At 46.2% G+C, this 27,486-nt stretch overlaps 2 protein-coding genes and 2 non-coding genes across 4 annotated transcripts; all 4 read right to left on the bottom strand.

Moving 5' to 3' along the window:
- Window positions 1-12,899: 12,899 nt before the first annotated feature.
- RASL11A (RAS like family 11 member A) lies at window positions 12,900-14,101 on the bottom strand. The gene is made up of 4 exons (XM_053935052.1): window positions 13,938-14,101; window positions 13,786-13,842; window positions 13,633-13,712; window positions 12,900-13,433 (listed from the first exon to the last, which is right to left on the bottom strand). The coding sequence occupies exons 1-4, from the start codon at window positions 14,056-14,058 to the stop codon at window positions 12,981-12,983; spliced, it is 711 nt and encodes a 236-aa protein (XP_053791027.1). The 5' UTR covers window positions 14,059-14,101; the 3' UTR covers window positions 12,900-12,980.
- Window positions 14,102-18,717: 4,616 nt separating this feature from the next.
- On the bottom strand, window positions 18,718-23,531 carry RPL21 (ribosomal protein L21). Its single transcript, XM_053935670.1, has 6 exons — window positions 23,424-23,531; window positions 21,950-22,028; window positions 21,325-21,386; window positions 20,211-20,323; window positions 19,462-19,612; window positions 18,718-18,853 (listed from the first exon to the last, which is right to left on the bottom strand). Exons 2-6 carry the CDS (start codon window positions 22,014-22,016, stop codon window positions 18,764-18,766), a joined length of 483 nt encoding a protein of 160 aa, XP_053791645.1. The 5' UTR covers window positions 22,017-22,028; window positions 23,424-23,531; the 3' UTR covers window positions 18,718-18,763.
- Window positions 20,018-20,150, bottom strand: LOC128784856 (small nucleolar RNA SNORA27). Its single transcript, XR_008429657.1, has one exon. It is a non-coding gene; the product is annotated as a small nucleolar RNA SNORA27 (small nucleolar RNA).
- Window positions 20,533-20,613, bottom strand: LOC128784842 (small nucleolar RNA SNORD102). Its single transcript, XR_008429644.1, has one exon. It is a non-coding gene; the product is annotated as a small nucleolar RNA SNORD102 (small nucleolar RNA).
- Window positions 23,532-27,486: the final 3,955 nt, after the last annotated feature.

Genomic DNA, 27,486 nt, shown 5'->3' with positions numbered 1-27,486 from the left:
GGGAGAAAAAAATCCTCCACACCAGCCTATGCAGCAAAAAATACCACCACCCCAGTAGCTCACATTTGGGAATGTTGGGAGGACAGGGTACCCTGCTCTGCCTGGGCTGGAGAGGTGATGTCCTCTCTCTTGGCAAAAACAAGGGCAGGAAAGAGATGCAGCACCCCAGCAAGGGGTGCAGAGACAGGGATGGGGATGGGGATGGGGACAGGGACGGGCAGGCAGTACAGGCTGTGTGGTTCTGCACCCCACCACAGAGGACCAGGAGCTGTCCCCAGCAGGCCTGGAGCCAGTGCCTCTGCTGGATCAGGAGCTCAGCAGAAAATGTTACTTAGACAGAACTCAGCAGAGGTTTAACACTGCATTGTACACCCAAAACCAGTCCATGCTAACAAGATGAGACTATGTATTTCTTATACACTGGAAAACAGGAAAAAAACAGTACTTACAAAAGACTCTGTAACTTTCTTTTGTGCTCTTTCTTTTGTGCTTGGCTTCAGCTGCCTCATGCTGGTCTCTGTGAGGCTGGGGACAGACAGCAAGATCCCCACACTGGGCCACCACACAGCCAAGGGTACTTCCTGCCACAGAAGGTGCATTGAGGTTCCTGGGCTCAGGGTTTACCTGTGCACAGAGGGAAATAAGACTCAGGAAGACTTTTCTGAGCATTATAAATTTCTGGTGGAGATGGATCCTACCAGGCCTGGAGTAAGAGCCTCCCACGGTTGTTCACATATCACTGATGCCTATAAGTACTTATTGAGCTCATTTCAGGAAATAGGACTAATGCCCACATCCCACCCTCTCTAGAGGCTTATTTCACTGAGTCAGGGCTAAACTGTGTCAGTAGCTCCTCCTTGGTGGGATCTGCCCCAGGCAGCACCCCCCAGCTAAGGCTTGTGCACACAAGGCTCCTGCTTCCTGCACTCTTCCTCCCTCAGCTGTCTGCTTTGGCTCTCCTCGCTGAGCACAACCCTCTGCCCCATGCTGATTGATAGTAACAAGGGCCTGGTTCAAATTAGAGCTGTTGATAGCAGCAACTTGCTCAAGCTTTCAAGCACAGCCCCAGGGAGATTAAACAAAGTTGTCAAAGTCCCCAGTGAGCAACATTTCCAACAAGTATAAGGGATGAATCAATCAAATTTCCTCAATCCTGGAGGAAGAGGGCAACAGGAGAGCAAGCAGATGATGTACAGTAACCAGCATTTCCTTTCCCAAAGCACACCAACCCCTGTCTGGCACTCTAAAGAGCTGCAGTTCCCAGGTTTCCATGACTCAATGATTTTGGCTGATACCACTTTCCTTAACTCACTCCAATGGATTGCATCACCATTTTCTTAAAGTACAGAAAAGCTGGAGAAGGGAGAAAAATCACCACAAACCACCCTTTATCTTTCCTAATTCTGTCTCCACATTAGTAGATTGATTTAAAAATCATATCATTTAAAAGATAAGCTTTGGAGCTCAGGATGTTCTCTAATTTTCTGAACCTTTGGGTCACATTAGATCATAGCCCATCACTTTTCTTTTAGTGTGTGAAGGCCAGAAATTTGCATTGAATGACAGGAGAGATTTGTCTCCAGGAGACAAGGATTTTAAAGTAAAAGTCACACCACAGGACTCATGCTGTCAAAGCAAAAATTTATAACATTAGAAATAATTTAGAAAAATTGGTAAGAAAATCTAGCCGGCCTTTGCTTTCTGGTGAGGAAAGTGACATTTTCTTGAGAGCAGCAGCAAAGACTACATGAATCTATCTTTGTTTTTCAGACAGGAGACACTCTCTGTAGTTGTTAGCAATAAAATCTTCTCTCAGACTACCTGCTTGTATACAGATATTTTCAGGAGAAGAAAAGGAACATAAGAAATAGAAAAAAAAAAAACAAAAAAAAAACAAAAAAAAACAAGATATAAAAGTCTTCCAAGTTTCCATTTGCTTTGGGAAATCTTTCATTATGGTCTTTGATGCCACAAAGTGCCCTTAGGACTAAAATTGGTATTGACAATCTTCAAGAGGCCTTCTGAGGCTTCCCCATTTCAAATGTTGTTTAAATAGTATAAACTATTACAGCAGTTGTGTTGTACTGCTTGAATGCACACTGTTATATGTACAATACTTGCCCCCCAAAACAGACATCATCTTCCTTATTCCCACCCTTTGCAGTGTGCAAACACCATCCCAACACCAGAACTACATCCCACCTTGCTTGCAGTTTTGCAGCAATTTCTGAGTGTTCCCTGGGAACTAAAACAGACCAGTGAACATCCATGGGTTATAAATCACTTTTGGAGAGCAGTGAAACTGCACATTGCACAAGCTCATCAAAGAATAGGCCGATTTCATTAGGTAATGCAGAAGTTTGGGGGTGGTTTTGCTTTTCTAACATCTTGTTTTAGCTAACTGGGGCAGAGATTTGTGACTTGGGATGTCTGTGAATGTCCTTAACTGTGGCTCCCGTGGGGTAAGCCTGACCTGCAGGAGGGCTGGGGAAGAGTGGATGTGATTGGATGTCACTGTTTTTTTCTGGAAATGCACATGCTGATGTGAAGAGCTTCAGCCCAGGTTTGGCTGAAGTTTTTGGTGAAGACAAGGGTGGGCAGCACAGGCAGGGGTGGTAGCCCTTGGGGCCTCCCCTGGGGAGCAAAGCTGCACCCTGAGCACCAGGGCTTTCCTCTGCAGTGAGTACAGAGCCCCGCATTCCACACTCAATAGCGACGGATGAGGCAGTGCAACCTTGCCATGGCATGCTGCTGAGCTGGAGATGGAGAAAGTGTCCTGACCACATGACCACAGCTGTGTTGCTTTTTGACATGGGGAGGACAAAACTAATTACTGCTGAGAGTGGAAATTATGACAATTATACCAGATTTCTGCTGGTATTTGCTGAGTGATTCCCTAAATTAAGTAATCTAAAATGCTCCCTGGCTGGGTTCAAGCCACTGCTGACAGTCATGCTTGAGAGCACGGGTTCCCTGCTAGATGGGAGCTGCTCCAGCAGACCAAGGGACGTTTCCAGTTCCATCTCACCCAGTAGTATTCCCAGTGCTGGTGCTGGGGAGCCATGCAGCAGGGAGACTTGTTCTGGTTTAGATTTCCAGCCCCCTTTCAAGATCAGCAGCGCACATTCCCTGCATTTCTCTGGGTCCTCCAGGAAGGAGCTGATGGGTGAGTGGGCAGCTTTCAGCCCCATTCTCCAGGGGAGGGTTAACAGCCATTTTCCCCAAGGAGTTTGTGTGCTCACAGGCACCCACTAGCATGGCTTCACTGTTTTCCAAACCATGAAGAGATGGAGCTCCTGATAGTGAAGGAATGAAATGCATTTTTCTAGACCAGAAAATGGGAGGGCCAGAGAGAGCCCTTGAGGATCTGGTCATGTGGAGAAAGGAGCTGAAATTGGCAGAGACTCACAGCTGAACAAAGCAAGATGGTACATTGAAGAGATGACCAAAAACTGGGGCAAAGCAGGGCTTAGGAATTCATCCAGCTTTTCCAGACCCAGTACAGTAGTACCTAACTCCACTGCCTTCCTCTTTCTTCTTAAAAAATTCTAAAGGGTGAGATTGTATGGGATTGATGTGCTCCTTTTCCAGACCTAACTGCCCAGACTCTTAAAAATTATGTTTAAATTTCTGGCCTAAATCCCTGTGCTGCAGCTTATATCCATTATTTGCTGTCTTCTCTACAGCTGACATGAAGGAGACAAGATGAGCCCCACAGAGATAGAGCTGAACTCCTTCAGGCAGGAGGGCTCCTCAGCACTAAACCTGTGCTTCTCAGAAATTAGGTGAGATCTGAGCTTATGCCATGGACCCAAAGTGCAAACACATGGGGGATTGCAGTCTGAAGGTGGGATGACAAGGAGGAACGCCTGTCACCTGACGCCCTAAATCCAGCTGAAGGCCTGGAAGATCAGAGAAGAGTAACAGTGGCCCAGGGAGTATGAAAATGACAGCTTAGGAGCAAACTATCCCCTTGTGCAGCATTTTGTCTGAGCAAGTGTCTTCTCACTTAACTGACATGCAAAACAAGAGATAACAACTGGAAGCATAGGCAGGTAACCAAAATGAGCCTGTAAGCATTGGTCATTCACTCTGGGATGATATCAGAAAGGACAAAGCTTGGCTGGAGCTTAGTCTGCATGGCACAAGAAGAAACATGAAGGATGGATGCTACACGTGTCTTAGCAGCAGAAGCAAATGTGGAGAAATTGTGAGTGCATCATCAAATGTGTGAGCCAAGCTATTGACAAGATGATAAGCAAAAAGACCAAAGCATTTAGTGCTTTTTTTTTGCATACATTTCATTGGCAAGGCTTACTCCCACACCTTACAGATCCAGCATGATTTGACAAGAAGGGGAGCAACGAATAAGAGGAGGAACAGATGAAGGTCTGCCTTGAGAAGCTCTAAGTATTGGGATTCAGGTGAGCAGGTGGGATTCACCTGAGGGTGCTGATGTGACCTCATGGCTGCTGTCCATTATCAGAACCTCCCAGTGATCAGAAACAGCTCTGATAGCTGGAAATCCTCCTGCAGTATTTTCATGCAAAACCTGAGCAAACATGAATTGGATGAACAAATTGTTAGATGGATTGAAAATTAGCTGGATCAAAAATTAGCTGGACCATTAGGTCAAAGAATAATAATCAATGTTGTGATGGGCCATCTGGCAGCCAGTAATGATCAGAGGACCCCAGGGAATGACACAGGAGTTGATATTGTTCAATATTTTCATCAGTCACCAGGCTGATGACACAGAGGGCACTTTCAGCACATATACAGATGGTAATAGATTAGAAGTAATGACAGCCATCTCCATTTGGCAGAGCTGGCAGAGGCAGTCCAGAGAGACCTTGAGAAACTTGGGATGTGTGACAATAGAAATCCCATGGAGTTTAACGACAGCAGTGCAAACCCTTTGCTTTGGTGTAGGATGGCATCCTTTTGCCTATACAACAGCCATGCAGGGAAGGACCTGGGCTTTGCTATGAGACTTCAGCACAACTGAAGGGTAGTTATTGCTCCCTTTCTACTCAGTGCTAGTAAATCTGCCCCAGAAGTGTTGTCCCATTTAGGGACAACAGTTCAGTAGTTCATTGAGAAACTGGAGATACTCCACAGGATGGTCAGTGGCCTAGACCACATGAGCCACAGAGAGATGCTGAGGGACATGGATTTAGGTAGTCTGGCAAAGAGGTGGCTTAGGAGAGGTCTAAAATCAGCCTGAATCTGCATGAAGAGGGATGACAAAGATAATGGAACCAAACTCTCTACATTAGTGGCAAGCTATAGGAAAAAATCCTGATCTTCACTGAGGTGAATGGGTTTGTCTCTTCAGGGGCCTGAAGGAGTGGACCCCTGTGCTGGAATTCTGCCCACCTACTCCAGCTGACACTGCCTATCTCTTCTGTGAGTGGCCTCAGGTAGCTCCCTCCAAGCACTGCCCTGGGAACAGCTCATTCCTGCAAGATGTCTCCCAAAAGAGCATGGATGGGGTGGTGCTAGGTCCTGCCCACACAGCCTTTAACAGAACCTTATTGGGCATTGCACTCTAAAATGCCTCCATGAGCCTCATGAAAAACACAAAGCCTGTTTTGCATGCTAAAAATACCACTCTTATGGGCTCAAACACAGCTCTCAAATAATTTGGGGTATTTTGAACTGCAGGGGGAAAGAAAAAAAAGGGAAAAAATATCATTAAGGACCTGAGTATCCCAGAGGGCCCAGAAGAGTCCCAAGACTGAATATTATTTCATGTAGACCATGCTAATCTAGGGGCAATCAGCTTTTAGCAGAGTGGGTATGGACAGTCCACTGGATGTCAGGACTGGGATTCAGTCTCCAGCTCTCTTAGAGCTGGAAGCATAGGCACAACCATGGAGACTTTCAGGCAGTTGCCAGGAGGAACTTCCCCAGTGTCTATGTCATGTTTGCCAGCTCAGCTCCCTACTGGGAGGATGCTGAAGATCAAGAAGGGCACAAGCAGTGGGAGGAGCCCATTGTGTTGCCTCCAGGTGAGCAAGAAGCTTTTATAATTACCAGCTCCCATTGTACAAGACACAGGCACGTGCCTGGGTGGTGTGGCTGGACGCAGAACTGACATCTCCTTACCTCTGCTCTCTTCTGTCCACATGAGGGGGGACCCCTGAAATTCCCAGTTTCCTCTTATGTTTTTCCTTCACTATGCAAGAGGACAATGCAGCCAGCAAGACAGCTCACCGGCCTGGTTAAAATAACTCAGTTCTGCTTAATGTTTTTCTTTTATTTTAGCAGCTTCATATTTGAAGGTCTCATTAACACAGACAAACAGATTGTAATGCCTTGTAAGCAAGCTTGATCAGAAATCCCTGAAATAATCAAAAGCCTCGGAAAACAATTCATTGCATTTGATGCATCAGTTCTTGGAATTGCAGCTATATTAGGCAATACATCTTCGTTCACTCACATTAAGCTAATTGAATGCATATTTATTGTGCACTGTTCTTCAGCATCCAGGCAAAATCAAAGAAGCCTGTTTCACTCACAAGGTGGTAATTTTGCATAAGGAATATGGACAGATTTACATCAGACTACTAATGCTATTCCATTATTCAACACCAGAGCTAAAATTAGGAGTCACCTCAACAACCAGATGCATATTTTATCTTCAAGGTAAGAGCCTGAATTATCACCAACCTCTGCCTCCTGCGTATAACCCTTAATTCTAGATAGGCTCTTCTACAGCAGGATCATTGGCATGAGAGAGGCACATGAGACTCAAGCTAACCCTTATGTTTGCATCTTCCTGTTTAAATACTGAAGGGTCACCAGAAGTCACACTCCATCTGCATCCATTTGCTATGTGCTGAAAAAACATGAGCATCCAGATATGACATTTTATAAACATTTTTTTAATAGCAAATCACTTATTGGTACCTGTTTGAAGGAAATGAAGCCCACCTGCACCTGACTGAACTCACTGCAGAAGCACCAGTGCTTTCCCAAGGCCTTCCTTATAATAATACAGCATCTTTCCCCCTGCTGTGTGGCTGAGGGATGGGGAGCCCCTAGCACAGAGCAGGTGCTGTAGCTCATCTGCACATTGTAATAACAGCCAAAGCCTTGTTGTGCAACAGCCACAAACCAGCCCATTACGAGGCTTTTTAATTGGCCATATGTGAGCAGCACTTGGGCAGATGTAAAAATTCCTTCTTAACTAATGCCGTGTTTAAGTATCTTTAATCTGCAGGGACATTGCCACTTGAGTGGGATACTGGGCACCTTGAAGAAAGCAATAAACCCAAGCAGAGCTCTCTGGTTTAGCCTCTATATGCTGTCTGAGACATGAGGTATTAGAGAAAGGGTAAAAAAAATCATAATTTTGATATAAAATCTTCAAATGCTCCTCCTGCCTGTACTGATGGAGTGGTTACTTCATGTCTAAAGCCCAGGTCAGCTTTTCCCCAGCTCAGTTCAGAGGCTCAGAGATGGTGCAGAATGAAAAAATACTGTGAGTCTGGACTGTGGACTTATCTCCTCATTGCTGGGGAGCACAGACCAAGGTGCCCCCACGATGCAGGGTGGTTTCTCCCTGTGGAGGAGAAAAATGATGTATCTCAGGCATATCCCCTTTCCCTGGGCTGTAGTGCATGCTTTACTCAGAAGCTGCTGAGGAGTCTCAGAGGTGAGGGCAGGCTCCCCAGCCACGGGCAGGACCCAGGGCCAACTCCTGGAGGAGCAGCTGCCCTCCTCACTGGCCCTGGGCACGCTGGGGTGACAGCCAGGCCTTTTCTTTCTCAGCATCTGAGTGCAACCAATGAGTTTTCAACCAAATCAGCCAAATCACATCCATATTTATTGCCTGCTGTTTTGCTACAGGAAGGCAACACCTCCTTATCTGCTTCAGATCCTGAGGGGCTGCCAATACCATGCTGCCGTCGCTATGGTTTCTTCATGTTCTCTGCACTCCTCAGGCTTCTGCCAGATCTGTCTTCTAGGGTTAAAAGAGACATTTGGACTTCTAGTACCAAAAAGAAATGGTAGCATTGGGAGGTCTGCTTGCTGAGCGTGGTTCAGATCAAGCCACCAATCTCTTAAAGGCTCGTGAAAGGGTTCAGGCTCTAAGCCCCAAACAACAGGCACATTACTTTTCTGGCTCAGGGATTTGTTTGCAGGAGTGGAAGGAAGTACCAGCTGCAGGACAGGAGTCTGTAATTCACCTCATTGCCTCAGCTGAGGGAGAGTGTAGTCCCCTCTGCTCTGAGCTGCCCCCAGAAACAATATTTGTTGATATTGGCTTAACCATCTCAAGGAATAAAATTACTAGGAAATGTTACAAGGACCATTTGAAACCTGAGAAGAGGATATTTTTAGTAATGTGGAAAGAGCCAAATACCTTAGAAGAGAAATATTCCAGCTTTAAGAATTAATTACTGCTTCCCAGTAATGCAGGCTGGCAAATAACATTGTGCAATTTCCTGGACAGATACATTTTAATGGAAATATTGTGCACAGGTCAAGAGCAAAACAGAGTTGCTGAACCATGACCCCACAAGCTTGGGTATGTGGGTGCCTCTGCCCAAAGACTTGCCCAGCAAAGCCCAAAGGGTAGAGCATGGGGCTGAAGCAGCCACCTCTATACAGAAGCTCATACCATGAGGGTCCCTGGTAAGGATTGCTCCTAGGGCTGGTTATTTTCTATCACAAAGGAAAAACGTGGATAGCAAACAAGCGCATTTTTCAAAACATCAGCTATGACATCTATGAAGTTCTATAATCATTATGCAAAATTCACTACACAGCTTTTCAGTTGTAAATCAAGTATCACAGGGCACTGAAATGAAAGCTCAATCTCTATATCCTAATTTTTCTTTTGGCAATGTGGGAAGATAGTATATAGCTGATTATGCCCCACAGTATACACTGGCATAACAAGTCACAATATACATTTATTATTCTTTCAGTCAAAAGCATCAAGCATTGAATGTAGTAAAAAAATTTCATTAACCAATTCCCTCAAAACCATTTTCAATAAAAAGCCTTTACTTTCTCCTTCTTTTTAGATAGGTGAAATGAGGAGAGTGGTGGAAGAGCAAGCCTGAGAATCAATAGGGAAATCTGAATTGTCATTAATTACCCCAAATCCAATCTGAGCTGCTGTTTTGTGAGCCATGCTCTACTCATAACAAGGTTTACAGGGATGTCACTGAAGGTACCTCAGAGACACAGCTCTTTGGAGTGTTGCCTACAGTTTAGTGCAGTGACCCAAAACCAGCATCACCCTCAAAGATATTGCTCCTAGAAGGACAACGTACTTTGGATCCTCACTTCAGGAGAAACTGAAGAGATCCTGATGCCATATTAATGTGAATCACCAGTGGTGATGTGCCAAGTGCAAGTGCCATAAAAGGTCACCTTTGCCTAAAGGACTTTATTGGAATCTATTCAGACCTTCCATTCACCAAAAGCTAATGAAGTCCCACAGGAATAAAATCATTTTACAGGAGATCCATGCATGGGATCCAGATTTGTTTCCAGTCATCCATCCATCCATCCATCCATCCATCCATCCATCCATCCATCCATCCATCCATATCTCATTTTTGTTCCCTGTCTGAAGCTTGAACCTAACTGTTGCCCGTAGTATGAACACAGTCCTTGTTCACAGTCTGCCTTGTCCACAATCCTTCATACAAACAAACCACAGAACACAGCATGAAGCTGTAGCATTGACCATTTCCTGTGCTGAGAGGCAAGCCCCCATCAAGAGACAGTGAGGAAGCAGCCTGGGTCCAGGTGCTCAAGTGGGGCAGAAAATAAAGGGGACATCCATAAGGCTTTTTGAAGAGAACATCCCTATCTCTGTCTAGGGATGTGCAGCTCCTGAGTTGAAGTGCACAGAACAGGTTGATGGCAGCTGCTATTTTAAAATTCATGAAGCCATAATGCATTACTGGGTGATTTCAGAGCTTGGAGATAAGTAGACAAAATAGTCCAACAGCGGGGAGATGCTGAGGTAGTAGCAGCCATAATAGTGTGTGATGCTGCACACATCCCTGCTTCTGAAAACCCACTCATCCATCTTGTCAGGGAAAATTGCTATGATTCTGTTTCATAGCGGAGGTGGTGGGAGGAAAGAGGCAGATGCATATTTTCCTCTGATCAAGGAGAAAAGGCCAGGCTATGCACCACTTACCCTCCTGAAGCCACCCTGCCTCCTTTGTCTTAAGGGCTTAGAGACTGGGGATGGCAAGTATTCAGTAGGGAAGGCATAATTTGTCATGGCCCAGGAGAAACAAGGCTTTGAAGCTGCTCTGCTAGTACTTGTGAGATGCTTTGCCCTCCCTGCCCTGGAGTGCCCCTCTTTGCTCACTCAGGACCAAAGAAAACACTGGGGTAAAATGTGTTGGGAGCCAGCAGGCTCTTCCTGTGCTTCACCTGTCAGCTCAGGGTTGAAAACTTCTGGGTGAGAGTAGATCTGTGCCAGCCAGGGGAAGTTCAGAAAAACAGCATAAATGCCTAATTTATGTACCTCTACCCAAAAGTGTTACCCAGAGTGGGCCAAAGCAACTGCTGCCTTAAGTTGGAGGTGTATCAGAGCAGCCCTCCCCCTCTGCCACTGGCATGCTCTAATCATCCAGATTCCCCATTCCATCTCTGAGGGGCTCATCCTGCTCCTGACATGTGGCTGAAGCAGCCCAGCAGCATGAGAAGCATGGGGTGGAGACAGGAGGTTTTGCACCTTTGACCTGAGCATGGGTGCCTATGCAGCAAGAGCCATCTCTAGCTTTTTCCCATGAAAGAGAGAGAGAGATGGGGAAAATGACTGCATTTATCCCCCTGCTCCTGCCCATCCCTGCCCCTCAATTGCCCACTGGTTCCTGCACAAACTTCCCCTGTACCTGAGTGGGGACCCAAGCTCCTGCTTTGCCAGGGGCAGCGGGAGGCGCCTAAGTCAGTGCCTAATGTGATTTTTCACCTGGCCATTGGGGACCATGGTGAGATGCAGACTTGTTCCAATAATATTACCTGCCCCTTTAGCATGTTTTGTACCATGTGTGCACTGAATATCTTTAGCAACTACTTGGTGAAACTCTGTACTGGATACATGAGTAGGAAGTAATTTCCAAAGAAAAAAGCTGCAGGTCAAAAAACAACTGAAACTCTACCAGAGTGGTATTTTCTCTTGGAAACAATTTGTTTTCTGGTTTCAAGATGGTGAAATGTTTCACAAATATCCCACTTGTGACTTTTCAATTCCTCTTCAAATTTCCCCATGGACACATGGTCCACGTGGTGAGTTCAAGTCTGCCAGGGACACGCTCATTCTCACCAACACCATCACCCTGCTCCCCTCAAGCCCAGAGTCCTGGGTCTGGCAGAGCAACTCTCAGAGTGAAGAAATACTTAACATGTGTGAAGTATTGTATTAACATGTTTAAATAGTACTTTGGTTTGTCCAGGCTGTCACCATGTTTTTGACATGAATTAGCTCCAAGAGTTTTAGACACAGCTTGCAGCCCCAGTTTCAGTCTGATCCTGCAGGTCTGGGTATCAGCTCTCCTGTACCCTTTGCTAGGGCAGCACAGGGCCTTCAGGGAGGAGATATACAGGTGACATGCCTGGACTGGAGATGTGCACATAGGCCTGGGTGGGCAATAGTGCTGCTGGCACCCCACACCTCTGCCCAGGGCTCACACAGGCCTCTGGTGCTTCTGCACAGAGCGTTGTCTTTAACTTGCTCAGTCCCCCTTCCCTCAGTTACCACCATCAGGAAGACTCAGATGCAGATAAAGAGTGAAGGTGGCCCAGGAAGCTTCAAGGCCCAGGGATCAGAAACAACAGGGACTGCCCACTAACTGCAAGGCACAGCACCTACCTGCCTTTCCTAACACAAGGAAAGAAGGAAGTTGGCTTTTGACTCATCTATGACATTTTGTAAAATAAAACCTTACTGGACTTGCACTTGAGGGAGGACAGCGAGTTTCCCCTGTACAGATTAATCCACTTCCACACTTTCTACTCAGCATGGGGTAGTTTTATTTCTTACATATATAATTCAGAGGTACACTGGAAGGGCAAAACCTACATTCCATGCTCAGACATCCAGCAAGCAGTTAATAAAACCCATTCTAGTATGGTTTAGAGTTTATGTGATGTAAGAGTAAACCTGTTTCCAATAGCTACAAAATTACTCTGGGGAAGATAAAGGTGTGATTCCTTTTAAATGTAGCTATTTTCTGTCCAGGGAAAAAGTCCTACGCATCAGTCCTTTCTATCACACATCTCCAGAGAAAGCAACAGACAACCCCCACACTCCTCTGCTGTGGATTGCTCAGCACTTTGTTCCACAGCAATCTGTAGGAGAAACTCAACCCTCCTGTTAAATGCTTGGGGCTCAAATGATTAATTCTGTAGAACAGATCTCTAAGGCACATCAAAAATTTGAGCTCATTCCTAACAGCCTGTCAGCATTCAGGCTATTACAGGTGCAGGCGAAACAGCAGCTTTGAGGGAGGAAGCAGTTCTGTTATAATCAGAATTCTTACAGATACTTTTATATTTTCATGTTTAATAGAGCTTTTTTTTATCTCCTACAAAGTTTTCCACCAAGGGCTTTCCAAGCATTGTATAAAGGCAGGTAATGATTTACATCATTAACACTCCCATTTTACAAACAGGAAATGGAAGCTTCCAAGGAAAATCATATGAGCAGCTTAACAGAGAAAATCCCAGTTCCCCCAAAAAGAAATGGAATCAAAGCCTCCTGGAAAAAGCCCCCTTTCCAACTACCTCTATTTAGTTTATTTAGTTGCTATGCAGCTTTTTTCCCTTTTTTTTTTTTTAATAACCCAACCAGTCAAATGAGAGAACAGCAAGGAAATTGCAAGCGTTGACATACTCACTTCTACACTGCTGGCATTAGTACAAAAATAAAGATTTTTATTAACTAGTTTACAAAAATAAATTCTATTGAGTCCTAGGGGATGTCATTGGGAGGTTTACTTGACTTTGGAAGATAAAGCCTGTTTGAAACGCCTCTTTAAATCTTGCATGTTGGGAGATTTGGGCCGAGGAATGATGGATGACCGCCTCCTGTCCGTGCTGCCGGCATGCTGTAGTTTGCTGACCTCCTTGCAAAGATACTGGAAGACATCACAGACACCTTGGGAGTCCTCACTGGTGGAGATTTCCAAGAACAGGCTGCCCAGTTCATCTGCCAGCTGTAGTCCTTCTTTTGCCTGTACTTGCCTGGCATGGAGGAGGTCTGCTTTGTTCCCCACAATAATGATGGGAGTCCTGGCATCGGGGTGCACCTTGCGTATGTGCTGGTAGAGAGGCTGGACTGACTGGTAGCTGCTGTAGTCTGTGATGGAGTAGACCAGCAGGAAGCCCTCTGCCCACTTCACGCATCTGGACAGGGAGTCCAGCACCTGCACGCAGTCTTCCTGCACCTGCGGTACAACAGAGAGCACAGATTCGGCATTGGGTCATGAAAACATGAAGGCTGTATCACAGTACCATCAAACGGGTCCAAAGGAAAGCCTGAGCTCTGTCTCAGGAGACGAAGTCTGGGCATGCAAGAAATTTGGGCTCAAAAGCTGAGCCTTTGGGTAGCAGAAGAGAACCGATTGATCTAAAATATCTCCGTACCTGAATGCACCCCGGCGTGTCTTGGATCTGTACGGCAACGTGGTCCCCGTCCAGATGGACCAGCCGGGAGTAGAGGTTGCCTGGGGAGCAGAGAGCCGTGAGCCGCGGGACGCGGGGCCGCGCCGCGCCCGTCCCCGCCGCGCCCCGCCTCACCTGTGTTGGGCTCGTAGTCGCCGATGAAGCGCTTGGTCAGGAACCGCACGATCATGGCTGAAACACAGAGCGCCGCGTTAGGCGGGACGGATGGACGGGCGGGCAGGGGAGGAGGACGGGCAGGGGAGGAGGACGGGCAGTCCCGCACTCACCGCTCTTGCCGACGCCGCGGGCACCCAGCACGGCCAGGCGGACTTGGGCGCCGGGCGGCCCCGGGGGGCACTCGGCGATGGGCGCCAGCAGGAAGGGCTGGGACATGCTGGGCAGGCGCATGGGAGAGGCGGCTCGGCAGCCGGAGGACTCGCACGGCTCCGCTCGGCTCGGCCGGCAGCGCCCGGAGCGGGCGGCCCCGGCGGCTTTTAAAGGCCCCGGCGGCGGCACCGCCCGTGCGGCCGCCCCGCTCCCGCTGCACCGCCCCCGGCGGCACCGCCCCGCGGCCGTCCGGCCCTCTCCGCTCCGCTTGCCCGCCCGGGTTGTACCCCTTCCTCTTCTCCCACACCCTCCCCACTCCCAGTGCGCGGGGTGGCCCCGGCGGGCACAGGCACCAGGGGTCTGGCGGACAGCCTGGGCAGGCCATGCAACCTGCGTCCCACAGCAAAGGGCAAGCACCCTGCTGGGCATCCCCCGCCGAGGCAGACGGGCAAATGCACCACCCTCCCTGCAGTGAGGGACTCCAGTCTTGAAGAAAGGAAATTATTATTTTACCTCAGTCTGTTTTGTTTCTCACACTCGAACGTATCCCTCTATAGCCAGTGTTGAAAACCCAGCTTGCGGATTAAACAGCCAGGCCTAAAACCTAAGTGGTCTTGATTTGGCCCTTGGGTTTTTGGAGTGGAAGAGTTTTGGAGAAGAATGGTGCTCCACCACAGGCTGCTCTTAAATGAGCCTTAGACCTGCAAGCAGCTGTGTGGATGTTTCAGTCTCCACAAACCATTGCCCTGGCTCCTGCTTCTGCTTTGCACTGCCTTGCAACTGTTTAATTGCTTAAAAGATATATAATCCATTCAGAGGCTGCTTTAATTTTTATCAGGGAGATTGCACATGCCAGCAGGATACAACAAGGAGGAGGATAGTAAATGGTACTCAAATGGACTGATCTCATGGCACAGAGGGATGGAGCCGCTGGGCCCTGGATGTAGGTTGATGCTTAGACAGCCCAACTGACCCTGGGTGCTCACACACAGGCAGCTGTGTTAAGACAATACTAATAAACATCAGTTAAAGTAGTACCTGCAGAAAAGCATGGTGGAAGAAGCACTGTTGGTTATTTGTGCTACTCTAGTGCCTAAGAACCACTATGGGTTTCTTTTAACTTCCAAAACCTATTGCCCTTAAAGTTTCTACTTTACTCCCCATCATGCCAGGGAGCTCTTTTCTTTTGGGAAAGATTTCTCTTGTATCACTAAAAGCTTTTGGTTTCCAGAGGTTCCTGCTATTGTCACCTGCTCCTATTGTCAGGCGATTGCTTGTCTTTGGCCTCACTCACACTGCCAGCGGCAGCTAGCTTTATACACTTCTTGACAAAAGAGCTATCAGAGTACATTCAGTATGCCTCTGAAAGAATGCTATTGAAACAAGTCCGTTCCAGGCAGATGATTCCCAGGCACTGAGCTGTGAAAGCAGTATTAAACAACTGTCCTTCCCAAACCTTGAGGAGCTGCCTCTTTCTGGGCAGCTGTACAACTCAAGCTGTCTTGCCTGCTGCTGGAGCACCCCCAAAGGGCAAATGAGGGTGGTCAAGATAACGTTTCCTAAGCCCAGGTAGGACACCCTGTGAAGAAATTAATGTCCAGGGTGTGACGGACTATGTCTCCGTCAACATCTACCCAGGTGCAACAGGAGCAGCCCAGTAAATTGAAGCAGTTGGGGCCCAGATTAGCTGTCCCCATTCTACAGACTAAGGACCCCTGGGATGTGTGGAGCTCCAGGCTATTCCAAGGGGCCTTTCTCTGCTCTGCAGGCCCCACTTGGAAGCGCCAGGCTGTACTTTTTCACTCACCCTCTGTGGATGGCCACTAACCCTATGGCCCATCACCATCCCCGTTCCCTCAGCAACACTGCTCAGTGCCAGGTTCGCCATACTGCTGCCTGACGCATCTCCCTGGTCCAAGCTCTGGCAGTGTTCAACAGCTGTACTTTTGGGGAGAGAGTAGGTGGCTTGCTCCTGTGATGGTGACATGGAGGACATCCTAAGAACATCTGGAGCTTCTTTTTTTATTTTTCTGTGTTCCCAAGCTGTATGGGTGCTGCTGGTGGGAGCAATGTTCCTACCCTGTGCAGCCTCTGTTCTGACAATGGTTCCTCCTCCCCCTTCCCAGGCCTTTTCGCTGACCTTCCCTGCCTAACACTGCCTATACAGTGCTCAGGAAACCTCAAATCCTGGTGCTGCCAATAGGCTAAAAATGATGAAGCTGACAGCTCAGAAGGCAGCTTCCTTGCTGCTTCTCTAGAGACAACAGATTTTGCTGTGGCTTTAGGCAGGGAACCAGTGGTAAAGGTTTGTGGCTGTAAAGGAGCCTCAGAACAGGACTGCAGAGAACTGGTTACAGCTTATGGCCTTAGTGTGTAAAACCCCTTCCAGGGCAAGTCAAAACTGGTGACTCCAAACCCTGTACGGAACATGCTTCATGTTTCAGCTCAGGACTGGAGATGTTCCAACAGGCAGTTCTTCAGCTTTTCCCAATTCACAGATCTCCCTCTTTTGTCAGGATTGTGCAAAAACAGGGCAGCCAAACACACAGGAAGCAAACTTCAGCAGCAGGTACCGAGATCTGTTAAGTGTCTGGGCTGTGTTTCTGCGAACTTCAGATGAGCATGAAAACCCCCACTGCACTGAGTGAAACGAACAGACAGGCTACACCTTAGTTTATTTGTCCTGTTTCCAAACATTAAAAACAAACAAACAAAAAAGGTTATTTTCCTGTACAAACCCAACTTCATTTTCAGTCATTTCTGGGAATCCTGACCAAGAAAGCTTTCCCAACCTCTTCCCAGCCCACACAGGGCTTCCAAATATGTATTTATAACCAACTACTGTTGGCATAGTGACCTTAAAAACACTTTTTCTAAATAAATCGAGAAGTGTTGCAATGCAGTGTCTCTGGGAGCACAGCTCTTAAACAAGACCACTGTAATGCTGTCCAGTCTTATTATTCTAATTTGTTGAAAATGAGTTCAAAAGTTTACAACTATGCCCCACTTATGATGTTAATAATTTCATCATGCTGCTACAGCTAATCCACCGTGATTTTGACAAATGACTACTAACCAAACACAGAACCAAAATAGCTTAGACATGCATGCATGAGAAGCAAATTTAAAATGCCATCACCAGTTTGTATCCAATAGCCTCCCACTTAATTCCTACAAAGCCTAGTGGAAAATGATGCTTATCTTTTAAGGCAAATACCACTTTTAAATGGCTGTGGAAACTGACAAGCCAGAGGTTGATAAAGCACACAAATCTTGCTGCTCCAAGAAAAGCCCCTTGACCATAGAAGCCAAATGCATATGGTGCAACAGTGAGAGCTTCAGGATGCAGTGGCACGCTCCCATGTCCAACACCTCCAGTGTCAGAATACAGCACTATTGTCATGGAGCAGCCTGATAAGGGGCAAGCTCCTCCAAGTCACTTCCAAAATCATTCAACCTATACAGCCTGCTGCATCTTCTGAGATGGGAACTTGGAGAACTTCAAACATAGCAATCTGCTCACTGGAACTTGGAAACTCCAGCCCATCCAACCTAAAGCCCATCACCCCTACATACCAGCCCAAGCCAGACTCTGAATTCAAGGTCCAAAACCTACATTCCGTGAGAATGGGAACACCCACGATTGGGAGTTAGGTAAAAGCAAACCTCATAATCTCTCTGCTCCTTACTCCCACACTTACAAGCTGCCCTGCAATTCACTGCTCAGTAACTCTCAACAGTGAACACCTACAAACAGCTTGAGGTCACTTGCTTCTCTAGTACTTCTCCCTCACTACAGGTAGAGACATTAGTTTTACATCACTTACTGAAGGTAGCTGAGCAATGCCTGATATGACACTTCAAGGTAAACTATTATTTATCTGTAGCTACAAAACAAGCCTGAGACTGTGTGTTTTCAAGGCTAACCAAGCAGATTCCCTTCAGCAGTCTCTAGTCAGCTTCATGCTGTTTGAAGCAAAGCTCATTGGTTGGTAAACAGCCAGCTGAAGGTCTTCATCCATTTAAGAACTGCACAGATAGCACTGGGTATTTCTGAGACATCAGTAAATCCGGGATGAGAGGAATTCACTGCAACATTCAATAGGCATGCAATAAATGTATAAAATACAAGTGTTTAGTAGCTATGCCAGCCAATTAAAGTGTTAAAAATCAAAACAAAAGCTGGCAGTTTTGGAATGAAACCCTTGTTTCTAAACTACTACTATTTTTAAGAATGCTTATTGGCATGGAAATGCTGTAAACATTATTTTGCAGGTTACAGTGGTGGAAGACCAAAATTTGCCTACAGACATTTCCCTAGAGGCTGTTTTTAAAAATGGTTCTGATAATTCTTCAGTATTCATGAGGCCCCTTAGCCAAAACCTTGCATCAATTGAAATCTGAAGCACCTTATCTCTTTTCCTCCAAAAAAAAAAAATCAAGCCTTCAAGTGGCACTGTGCAGTTCTTGATACAAGTTCTTAGTTTGCTGATGAAACATTCCATGTCCCCTCATAACAGCTCATGATCATTACTAAGCACCAGCAAATTTCAGTGTTCCTAGCATTTATCATCTATATAAACGACGAAACTCGTCAGCAAAAGCTGCAGATGATTTAAATGACTAAGCATCATGGTAAATGCAAGCTAAATAAATAAACTTCAATAAAAGAAGGTTTCTAAAGCATCTGTTCAAACAAAAAAGCCCCAAACCCAACTAAATGAATCAGCCACAATCACATACACTTGTCCAAAATCATATCTTTAGTTTATTTTTTAAACATACATTATGCCATGAACTCATAAGGAATTGGCTCCAGCAGCTCTGGATCCTTGCCATTAGTTCTCACAAAGTGTGCTTCTCTTGGTGGAGCAGGCTGTAAACAGAAAAATAAAAAATGAAAACTCATGACATTACAGCTCAAAAGCAACTTTTCAGAAAATAACATTTTGTCAACCATTTAGCACCTTATTATGTAAACATTACAGCAATTTTACCATTCCTAGTCTCATAGATTTGATTGAAGGAGTAGCAGTAAGAAAACAATCTGCCAGAAAGTGTGCCTGACTCTTACTACTGAATTAAAAAAACCTATGCTCTACTCTCTGCAGCTTACCAACCCAATGAACATGGAGTGATGTATCCTGTAGTTCCAGAAGCAATAGCCGTTACCTCTTAAGTCTGGCTGTTAATTCTTTCCTTCAAGGGTTACAATTGAACCTGTTGCAACTAAAAATTCAACTAAACCAAAGACTCTACTGACCCTAAAACCATCCAGAGCTGCTGCTGCTGCAGACAAGCAACAACACAAGAAGCACCCAACCCTTTGTTCGGAGCTACAACTACAATTTTCATCTGGCACAGAGCAGTGCTCAGGCACCAAACATCCCAGACAGCCTGAATGCCGACACACTGCATGAGGCCACTACTCCAGGAATTAAGTCATCTCCTGCCCAAGGATTGTGTCCTCAACAGAAACATTACCTGACGTTTCAGCTGAACCCAAATGCCTTTTTCTTTTGCTTCCTTCTTCTTCCTTTCGTTTTCTTTCACACGCTGCAGAAAGCTGTCTCTGCTCTTGGAATGTTTAATATGCTCTATACGCACATTAATTCTCTTCGCCAGAATCTTGCCCCTAGGAAAGGCAGTCAGGTTTTATCTTCACTTGGAAAAGGTCACAGTAAATCAAGACTTGCAGACCTTACAGAACTAACTTCATAAGCTCAATTACAGGTCATTTTTCTTTAAAGGGCAATACCTCAAAACACAGATGCACATCAGATATAACTTGCATATAACTAAAAGCTTATTATTATATAACAATGTAATATGTAACAATGTGCTGACAATTTCAAATTGAAATTGTAGTGAATATGTAGTTTTAGTCTCTTAGCATACAAACAAGTAATTTTATTACCAGTGCACAGCAGCCAAGCTCCTGGAACCAAAAAAACCTCAACTTGTCAGGCTTCAATACCAGCACACATGCTGAGAAACCCTGCTAGGTAATTTGACTTTAGGTGCTGGTAAGAGAAACAAAAGATGTTTCCTCTGACAGGATCCAAGTCAAATGAGCATCATTTGCTTGGGTTATAAAAAGGAAATACACTTTACCCACCTTGAATGACCAATCAAGACAAGAACTGTCTAACTGGCAAAGTGAAAGGAGGGTGCAACTACAGTTCAAGTTTCTCAAATACCAAGTTCCAGTACACAGAATTTCTATTACTTACTTAACCTGCTTGTTAACAATAATGCCCACAGCGTGCTGAGTGACATTATACACCCTTCCAGTCTTGCCATGGTAACACTTGTGGGGCATGCCTTTTTGAACAGTACCCATACCCTGTTAAGAAGCAAAAAGAAATGGGGAAAAAAAGGGGGGGAGGGGTAGAAGTAGCATTAAAGATTTTTCTTTCAGAAGTAATTTAAAGTATACATTTCAAATTATTTGAGATTTAGTTTAAAATATTCCCATTTTATCTTAAAAGTTGAAATTTATAACCATGCATTTTGCATCCGAAGACTACCAAATTTTGCTATGTCAGTTCTGGTAGCTTTCAGTGTCGGTGAAATGATAGCTCACTTTGCTTACAGGAAGAGCAAGCAATCACAAGAGACATTCATCATCAAGCTCCAGTGTGTGAGGAAGTGTCAATTCTGAACAATAGGTTCTCCAAGTCAAAAAACAAACTACCAAATTAAACACCACCTTCCATGTGACTGCTACAAGAAATGTGGCATTCCAAATGAAACCAAAGGATTCAACCAAGCAGGAATCCTTGATGAAAGGCTTTCACATCCATTGCAACTCAGTTGTGAAAGTACAGCTGACTTTAAAAGACAAATTCTAAAATACACCAAGTGATGGGAAATGCTGCTTCACTTTTCTCACCTTTATTAATATATATGATGCATTCTCACATTTATTTCTTGATTTCCAGTTTTAGCATAGCTTTGCAATCATATAACTATGAACTGTCCCACCACAAACCATGGCTCCTAACAGAGTATCTACTAAGTGACAGCTGAGGCTCCTATGAAAGTTGTACCAGTAGCCAACTCGAACATTGGCTATGGTATATTTCACTCCCCTTTTTCAGCTGAACACACCAAAACAAAGTATACCCAAATTATATGGATCTACAAAACCCCACATACACCAGCATATGAAGTGCTACTACTGGTCCAGTAGCACGGTCATTCCAATATTGCTCCCTAAGTGAGCAGCAGGCACTCGTGTTGACACACGTGACCCAAGCAACAAGAGAATCCACCCCAAGGAAATGGAGACTGCGCAGGACCACCCTGCTTCAGCTTTTAGTCACACAGCACTGCAGAAAGTACCTTGATATCAACTATGTCACCCTTCTTGTAGATCCGCATATAGGTAGCCAGAGGGACCACTCCTGTTAAGAGATACAAATTTGGATACTTAGGAAGCCCAGAATTTCATACACACATAAAAAAGGATGGGGGACACAGATCATGCATCTGATACAGTTTTCCTAAATACCTCAAAAATCAAACCATGCTTTTTTAAAGCAGTAATTACACACTTCACATACTTCAAATTTTTAAAATACCCAGCTAAAGAAAAATTAGATTTGTGTTCCTAATGCCAAAATTGAAGAGATATTAAACTATTTAATTTATCAATATAAATACAAGTGCTTATTGATCAGAGGAAAAAACCCTCTATGTTTTAAGTAACTGCTGAAATACGTTCCTCACCTTCAAATTAACTTTCAGGCACTGACAGAATTAGCACTGTGGCACTGACTGTCAAGCAATCAGAATACCAATGCATCTGCAGTAAGAGCTCAGAGCTCTGTGTATAGTTCTACAGTTTTTAGAGAAAAAAAAGAAATCCTTTGGCACAGGCCCTTGTTTCACAGTCCATCCCCAGGGACTGCAGCTGTCCATCAGGTCAGCAACTGGATGCAGTGCTGGTACTGTAAGGGATACTCACCATGCTTGCGGAAGGGCCTCGAGAACATGTAACGCGTCCCCCTCCTCTTTCCCTTTGTGTTCGTCATTTTGGCTGATTACTGTAAAAAATGAAGGCAAATTATTCAGAACCACTAGTTCACTCACTACAAAGTTGATGGAATTTTCAGGTATTTCAGATTAATGGAGTCTTTAAACCTATTCAAAATGACACTGCTTCAATTCAAGCAATGGTATTCACTTAGGCATCCAAAGAAATCAGAGCTTATAGGACCATAGCTTAACTCAGAATGGATGCCAGCAAGGTACTCAAGTTTGACTCCTGCTTACAGCAAGGTCTACTCAAGAACTACAAGAGCTACTCAAGAACTTTCTCCAGTCAGGTCTTAAAACCCTTCAAAGACTAATGAATATTCAGCATTAGAAGGGACCCACAAGGACCAGCAAGACCAACTCTTGGCTCTGTGCAGAACACCTGAAGAGTCACAGCATGTACCTGAGAGCATTGTTCAGAAGATTACTGAACTCTCTAGAGCTGGTGCTGTGACCAGCTTCCCCGGGGAGCCTATTCCAGTGCCCAACCACCCTCAAGGTGAAGAACCCTGATACCCAAATTAAAACCTCGCCTGACACATCTTCATGCCACTTCCTCAGATCCCATCTCTGGTCACCACAAAGATCAGTGTCTGCCCCTCCTCTTCCACTCATGCAGAAGCTGTATCGATGTCTCCCCAGACACCTCAGCTGCTCCTTGTATTACTTTCCCTCAAGACCTTACTGCACAGCCTTCCTAGGGAGCATATTTGGAGGACTGGCTGTTGCCATTAACATTATATCCTGTCTGAGCTTCTCCTGACTTCACGTGGTTGTTTCATGCTCCTTCCGCATGCCCCTGCCAGGCACCAAGGTACATCCTCTCGCTGTGAGATGTCCCTCGATGACACCTCTGCCCCGTTCCCTAAGCCTCTCCTTACAAGGCATCCATAAGGCAGGATCTCCGCCACAACATTTACAAGCCACTATCACGTCTGACACAAGGCTCACATGCTCCGCCGGCCTACGCGGCCGTCTCGGGGTTGTCGGCCCCGAGGAGCCAACCCTGTGCCGCCTTCCCTGCCCCGACACCCCGCCGGGGTGGCCGGGCCCGCCGCCACATGCTGCAGCGCTGCTGCTCCGCACCTGCACCCGCCGCGGGCCTCGGCGGCCCCTTCCTCCCTCAGCGCGCTCCCTCCCGCCCGCCCCCCGCAATCCGCCCGGCACGGCCACCCGCAACCCGCGGCCTCCGCGCTCCCCCACTCTCCGCCCTAGGAAGGCCGTGGTGCTCCCATCAGAGCCGGCGGTCCCCCCGCCCGCCCCTGTCGGCAGCAGGACCCTGCAGGCCGCGTCCCCCCTCCGTCTTCCCGACCCCCTCGTCCCGGCCGCGTCCCCCCTCCGTGTTCCCGACCCCCTCGTCCCGGCCGCGTCCCCCCGAGCGGCGGAGGGCCGCGAGCGCTCACCGTGCGTGCGCACAAAATGGCGCCCCGGCTCCAAAGGAAGGGGGAGGCGCCGCGCCCGCCCTTAACAGCGGGGCCTTGGCGGGGCTGCCCGCGCCGCGCCTGACGAGGAGGGAATGTCCTGAGGGGCAGCGACCCCCGGGATGCTGATCCCGGGAAACAGCGGCGGGACAAGGCTGACCCTGCGGCTAAAGCAGGGACAAACGCCGGGGGGTTCGCGGCCGTGCATGTGTTTTCGCGGCAACGGGCAGAAAGCGATGCACAGGAAGTTGCAGCTGAACACGAGGAAGCGCTTGTTTCTTGTGCAGTGACTGCGCACTGGGACAGAATGCCCAGAGAGGTTGTGGAGCCTCCCTCACTGGAGCTTTTCAAGAACTGTCCGGACGCAATCCTGTGCTCTGCGCTGTGGCATGGCCCTGCTTGAGCAGGGAGTTTGGACCAAATGACCCACGACGGTGCCTTCCAGCCCGACGCATCCTGTGATTCTCTGAGATGGGGGTGGGAGAGGTTCGGCAGGGGGGATGTCGGGGAACAGGGAAGACGAGCGAGGTGTCAGGGATCCCGAGGAGCGAGTCCTGCGGTGAGCAGCTGGCCCGCCATCCATAAGGAGTCAGGTTTGGAAATGTAAAACATAAGCAGCCAGCCGGGTGTTTTACGACATGAAAGCAGTACGCCAACATTTAAATTCGCGGCAGTGTGAGCCTGCCGGCGCTGCTGTGTGTCAGTCACGGCTGCCCGACCGGAGATCCCGGATTCCCGGGCAGGGAAGCGGGGTGGGAGAAGTATGCCAACAACCAGAGGCGAAGAGGCTGTGCAGGATTGGGTTTTCTTGGTATTGTAATGAGTTTTTTTCGTATTATGATGCCGTAATCTCCAGTTTGTGTGGCAGAGATTTCCACCGGATAAATAAAGCCCGGATTCTCCACAAAGAGCCCTTATAGTGCCACAGGTTGCATCGGCTGCGAGAACGAAGGGAGTGGTGAGCAGGTTCCCGAGCTGGCAGAGTCACTCACCGTGTTTGTGCATCTCCAGTATCGGAGCAGACAGGAATCACCATGAGAAGCTGATTGCAGTGAGTCAAGAGAGGGCCTCCTTCCCCCAGGCTAAACGTGCCGGGACGGTTCAAAACTTGTCTCAGAGAGGAGTTGCCCTACTGCAGAAATTTTTGTTTTGAATGAACGAAGCACTTATTTAATTTAGAGGAGGAATGATTACTTAAAGTGGGGTATAAAAACCTTCTTGATCCTCTCACTAACTTCACGGTTCTACTAATGTTGTCTTGCAAAACTCGAGCCCTTTCAATCATCACTTTAAAACAAGTTTAATATTTATGGATCTCAAGAATGGATATGGAGGATTAAATTCACTATCAGGTTCTTCTTGCAGAGCTGCTTGGCAGGACATGTTCTGACTGACAGGCTGTGTGTCTCCACATGAAACCTTTTGGAGTGAAGTATTATATTTAGAAAAATGTACCTGTAATTTATCCCTTCACCATGAAAAATTTAGAATTTACAGCACATGGTATCTATGCAGAGAAAAATATATGTCATTTAATATGCATTCAGCCGAGGTACCGTGAAACTTCTCCAAGCATGAGGATCGTTACAAGCTTGAACATCTCTTCAGTGAGAAAGTTCATTGGCAACAGATTTCAGAGAGTATATCAAGCAAAGTAAAGACAGGAAGCCAAATCCTAAAAGGTATTATTGGACAAAGGAAGTTAGGCATTTGCAGTGAGTGAGCTGAATGCCTTAATCTTACCTGTGATTTACATGGAGGACAAATCTCCACATCCAGCTGGAAGGAACAGGGAAGAAACACCACGTGTTAAAACCCTGTGATTTACATGGAGGACAAATCTCCACATCCAGCTGGAAGGAACAGGGAAGAAACACCACGTGTTAAAACCCTGTGATTTACATGGAGGACAAATCTCCACATCCTCCTGGAAGGAACAGGGAAGAAACACCACATGTTAAAACCCATACCCACAAACAGAACACATGTGGAAACACATATGGAAAGTGTCATTAATAAAGGAGCGGTAACTGGGAACTTGAACTCTGCTCTTTGTGGCCAAGTAACACATTCAGAATTTGCTACATATTTTTTCCTGAATAAATCACATGACAGGTTGAGTCAAATTTCTGTAATGTTTTTTATTCATAAATTTACTTTGATTAGCACATTACCAGGATCCTTCTTTAGCTCCACATTTCAAAGAAACAATCATATTTCACAGTTTGTCTCAATTGAAGCATTCCCTAGGCATGCTGAGTGATCCAGAAATCCATCCTATCTACCAACATTTGATACATGGTTTCCCAAAACTGAGACCTGATGAGCAGCTAAAGACTGCAAAGCCTTTGCATGTTGCTCACAAAACAATTTCTTAATAATGGCAGTCTGCAGCAGATAAAGGTGCACAATTTGTGGGGTAAGTTCTAGTCTGGAAACTGGAGCTAGCAGCCAAGCAGTTGTGGGGGAGACCTGCAGCTCTGCATTCCAGACTGCATGTCCTCCCCTTACTGCCCTGCCCTGCCCTCTCAAAAACCCAGCCTAAACTGCTTTTCCCTGATCAAACCGCAAGTTGTAGGATCCAGACTCCAATTTCTCCTAGGCTGTAGGCAAGCGCCTAGTCTAGTTCTGCTCCAGAAACACCAGGTACTCAAGATGGATGAACACAATGTAGCAATGCACAGCTTAACTCAAAGATCCAAAACACCATGAAGGTCCCAGACTGATGCTCCACCCATTGATGTACTCTGAAACTCTTTCTCTGCCATTGTAAACTGTGTCCCTCCCACTTTGCCTGGTTTGGAGGTAGAGCAAGACAGGGAAAACAGCTCCAGTGGGAGCCAATCCAAAAGTTGCTGGGGAAGGCAGCTTGAAAGGGAGGGCTCATTAGAAGTCAGAGGAGTGAAGAGTAGATAAACATCACTTTGTTTTTTACAGAGTGGAAAGTACCATGCCAAGCCCCAATCGTTTTCGGTCTCCAAGCTCCCACAGTCAGGATCCTGGTATCTTCTCTGGGAGAGCTGTATTTTCTTCTGACATTTCTCTGCAGCATCTGCATGGATGATGGCTCTCTGTAAATAATAAATGTGCTGTGATGATTCTGCACATGGGGTTGCCAGGAATCCTTCACTGAAATTTTAATGCACAGTGGGATCTGGCTTGCTCCTATGCTTAGCGGACCAAGTGATACACACAGAGATCCTGAGTGTGACATTCTGTTTGTGTTGGGTTTTTCACTAGGTGTGTGGAAGGAATTTAAATTAATGAGAGTTTGTAAAGGGCTTTGAGGTGAAAAATGAAAAATATTCCCTTTCACTAGGGTGTAGGTTTCCTGTGTCTCACAAAATGCATTCATTACATAAAAAGGAAAAAAGATAGCTGATTAGGACTGGAGTAAAATTTTAACAGAAGTAACTGAGAATCGGTGTTAAAGAGGATTAAAATCTGCAGTTCCCTTTGTGATAACATTGCAAAACCAAGATCCTAAATTGAAAATCAAGATTGTGAAGTTAATTAGTTACCCCAGCCACAGAAGTGCAGCATCTATACTATGCTTTTGCTTGTAAAGTTACTGACCAAAGTAATGTGTCACCTCCTCAGCTGACCCAGTTATTCCATTGTTCACTCCTACCAAAAGGATCATGTTATATGGCATCTCAGAGTCATGCTTCTGACCCTTTTTATGGTCTCTTCAGCTCCCCCATGATTCCAGCCCTAACAACCAACCTTTTTATTTCTGTGGTTAGTTCATCTCTTTATCCACAAAACCCCTTCTGTAAATACAAGCGTGAGCCTAGTTCCATGAGAGTTAAAATCAATCAAATTAGTGTCTAATCATCCTTCCAAAAATGACAGTGCAGACAAACTTCTTCAAAGGATTCATTGTGGAATTGCAGAAGTGCCAGTACAGGTGGATGTACTGGCTGAATTGCCAGTGAGGCATATCATGGGGAAAGGAATGGGAAAAACGACAGCCTGCCTTTGAGAGAAATGAAAAGGCAAAAACTCTATAGACCAAGAATTGTGATGGGGCTCAGCATGTCAC

The sequence above is a fragment of the Vidua chalybeata genome, chromosome 2 (assembly GCF_026979565.1).
Source record: "Vidua chalybeata isolate OUT-0048 chromosome 2, bVidCha1 merged haplotype, whole genome shotgun sequence".
In the NCBI taxonomy this organism is placed as follows: domain Eukaryota; kingdom Metazoa; phylum Chordata; class Aves; order Passeriformes; family Viduidae; genus Vidua; species Vidua chalybeata.
Note: the sequence above shows the minus strand (reverse complement) of the source record. Positions and strands in the feature narration are given on the sequence as shown.

Bases quoted from the DNA above. Each gene is read 5' to 3' on its own strand.
- RPL21 (XM_053935670.1), bottom strand. From the start codon at position 22,016: ATGACGAACACAAAGGGAAAGAGGAGGGGGACGCGTTACATGTTCTCG. The intron at 21,387-21,949 runs GTGAGTATCCCT...ATCTCTTAACAG, and splicing joins GAGGCCCTTCCGCAAGCATG to GAGTGGTCCCTCTGGCTACC. The intron at 19,613-20,210 runs GTAAGTAATAGA...TGCCTTTCCTAG, and splicing joins ATTGTTAACAAGCAGGTTAA to GGGCAAGATTCTGGCGAAGA.
- RASL11A (XM_053935052.1), bottom strand. From the start codon at position 14,058: ATGCGCCTGCCCAGCATGTCCCAGCCCTTCCTGCTGGCGCCCATCGCC. The intron at 13,713-13,785 runs GTGAGGCGGGGC...TCTGCTCCCCAG, and splicing joins CGACTACGAGCCCAACACAG to GCAACCTCTACTCCCGGCTG. The intron at 13,434-13,632 runs GTACGGAGATAT...GTTGTACCGCAG, and splicing joins ACACGCCGGGGTGCATTCAG to GTGCAGGAAGACTGCGTGCA.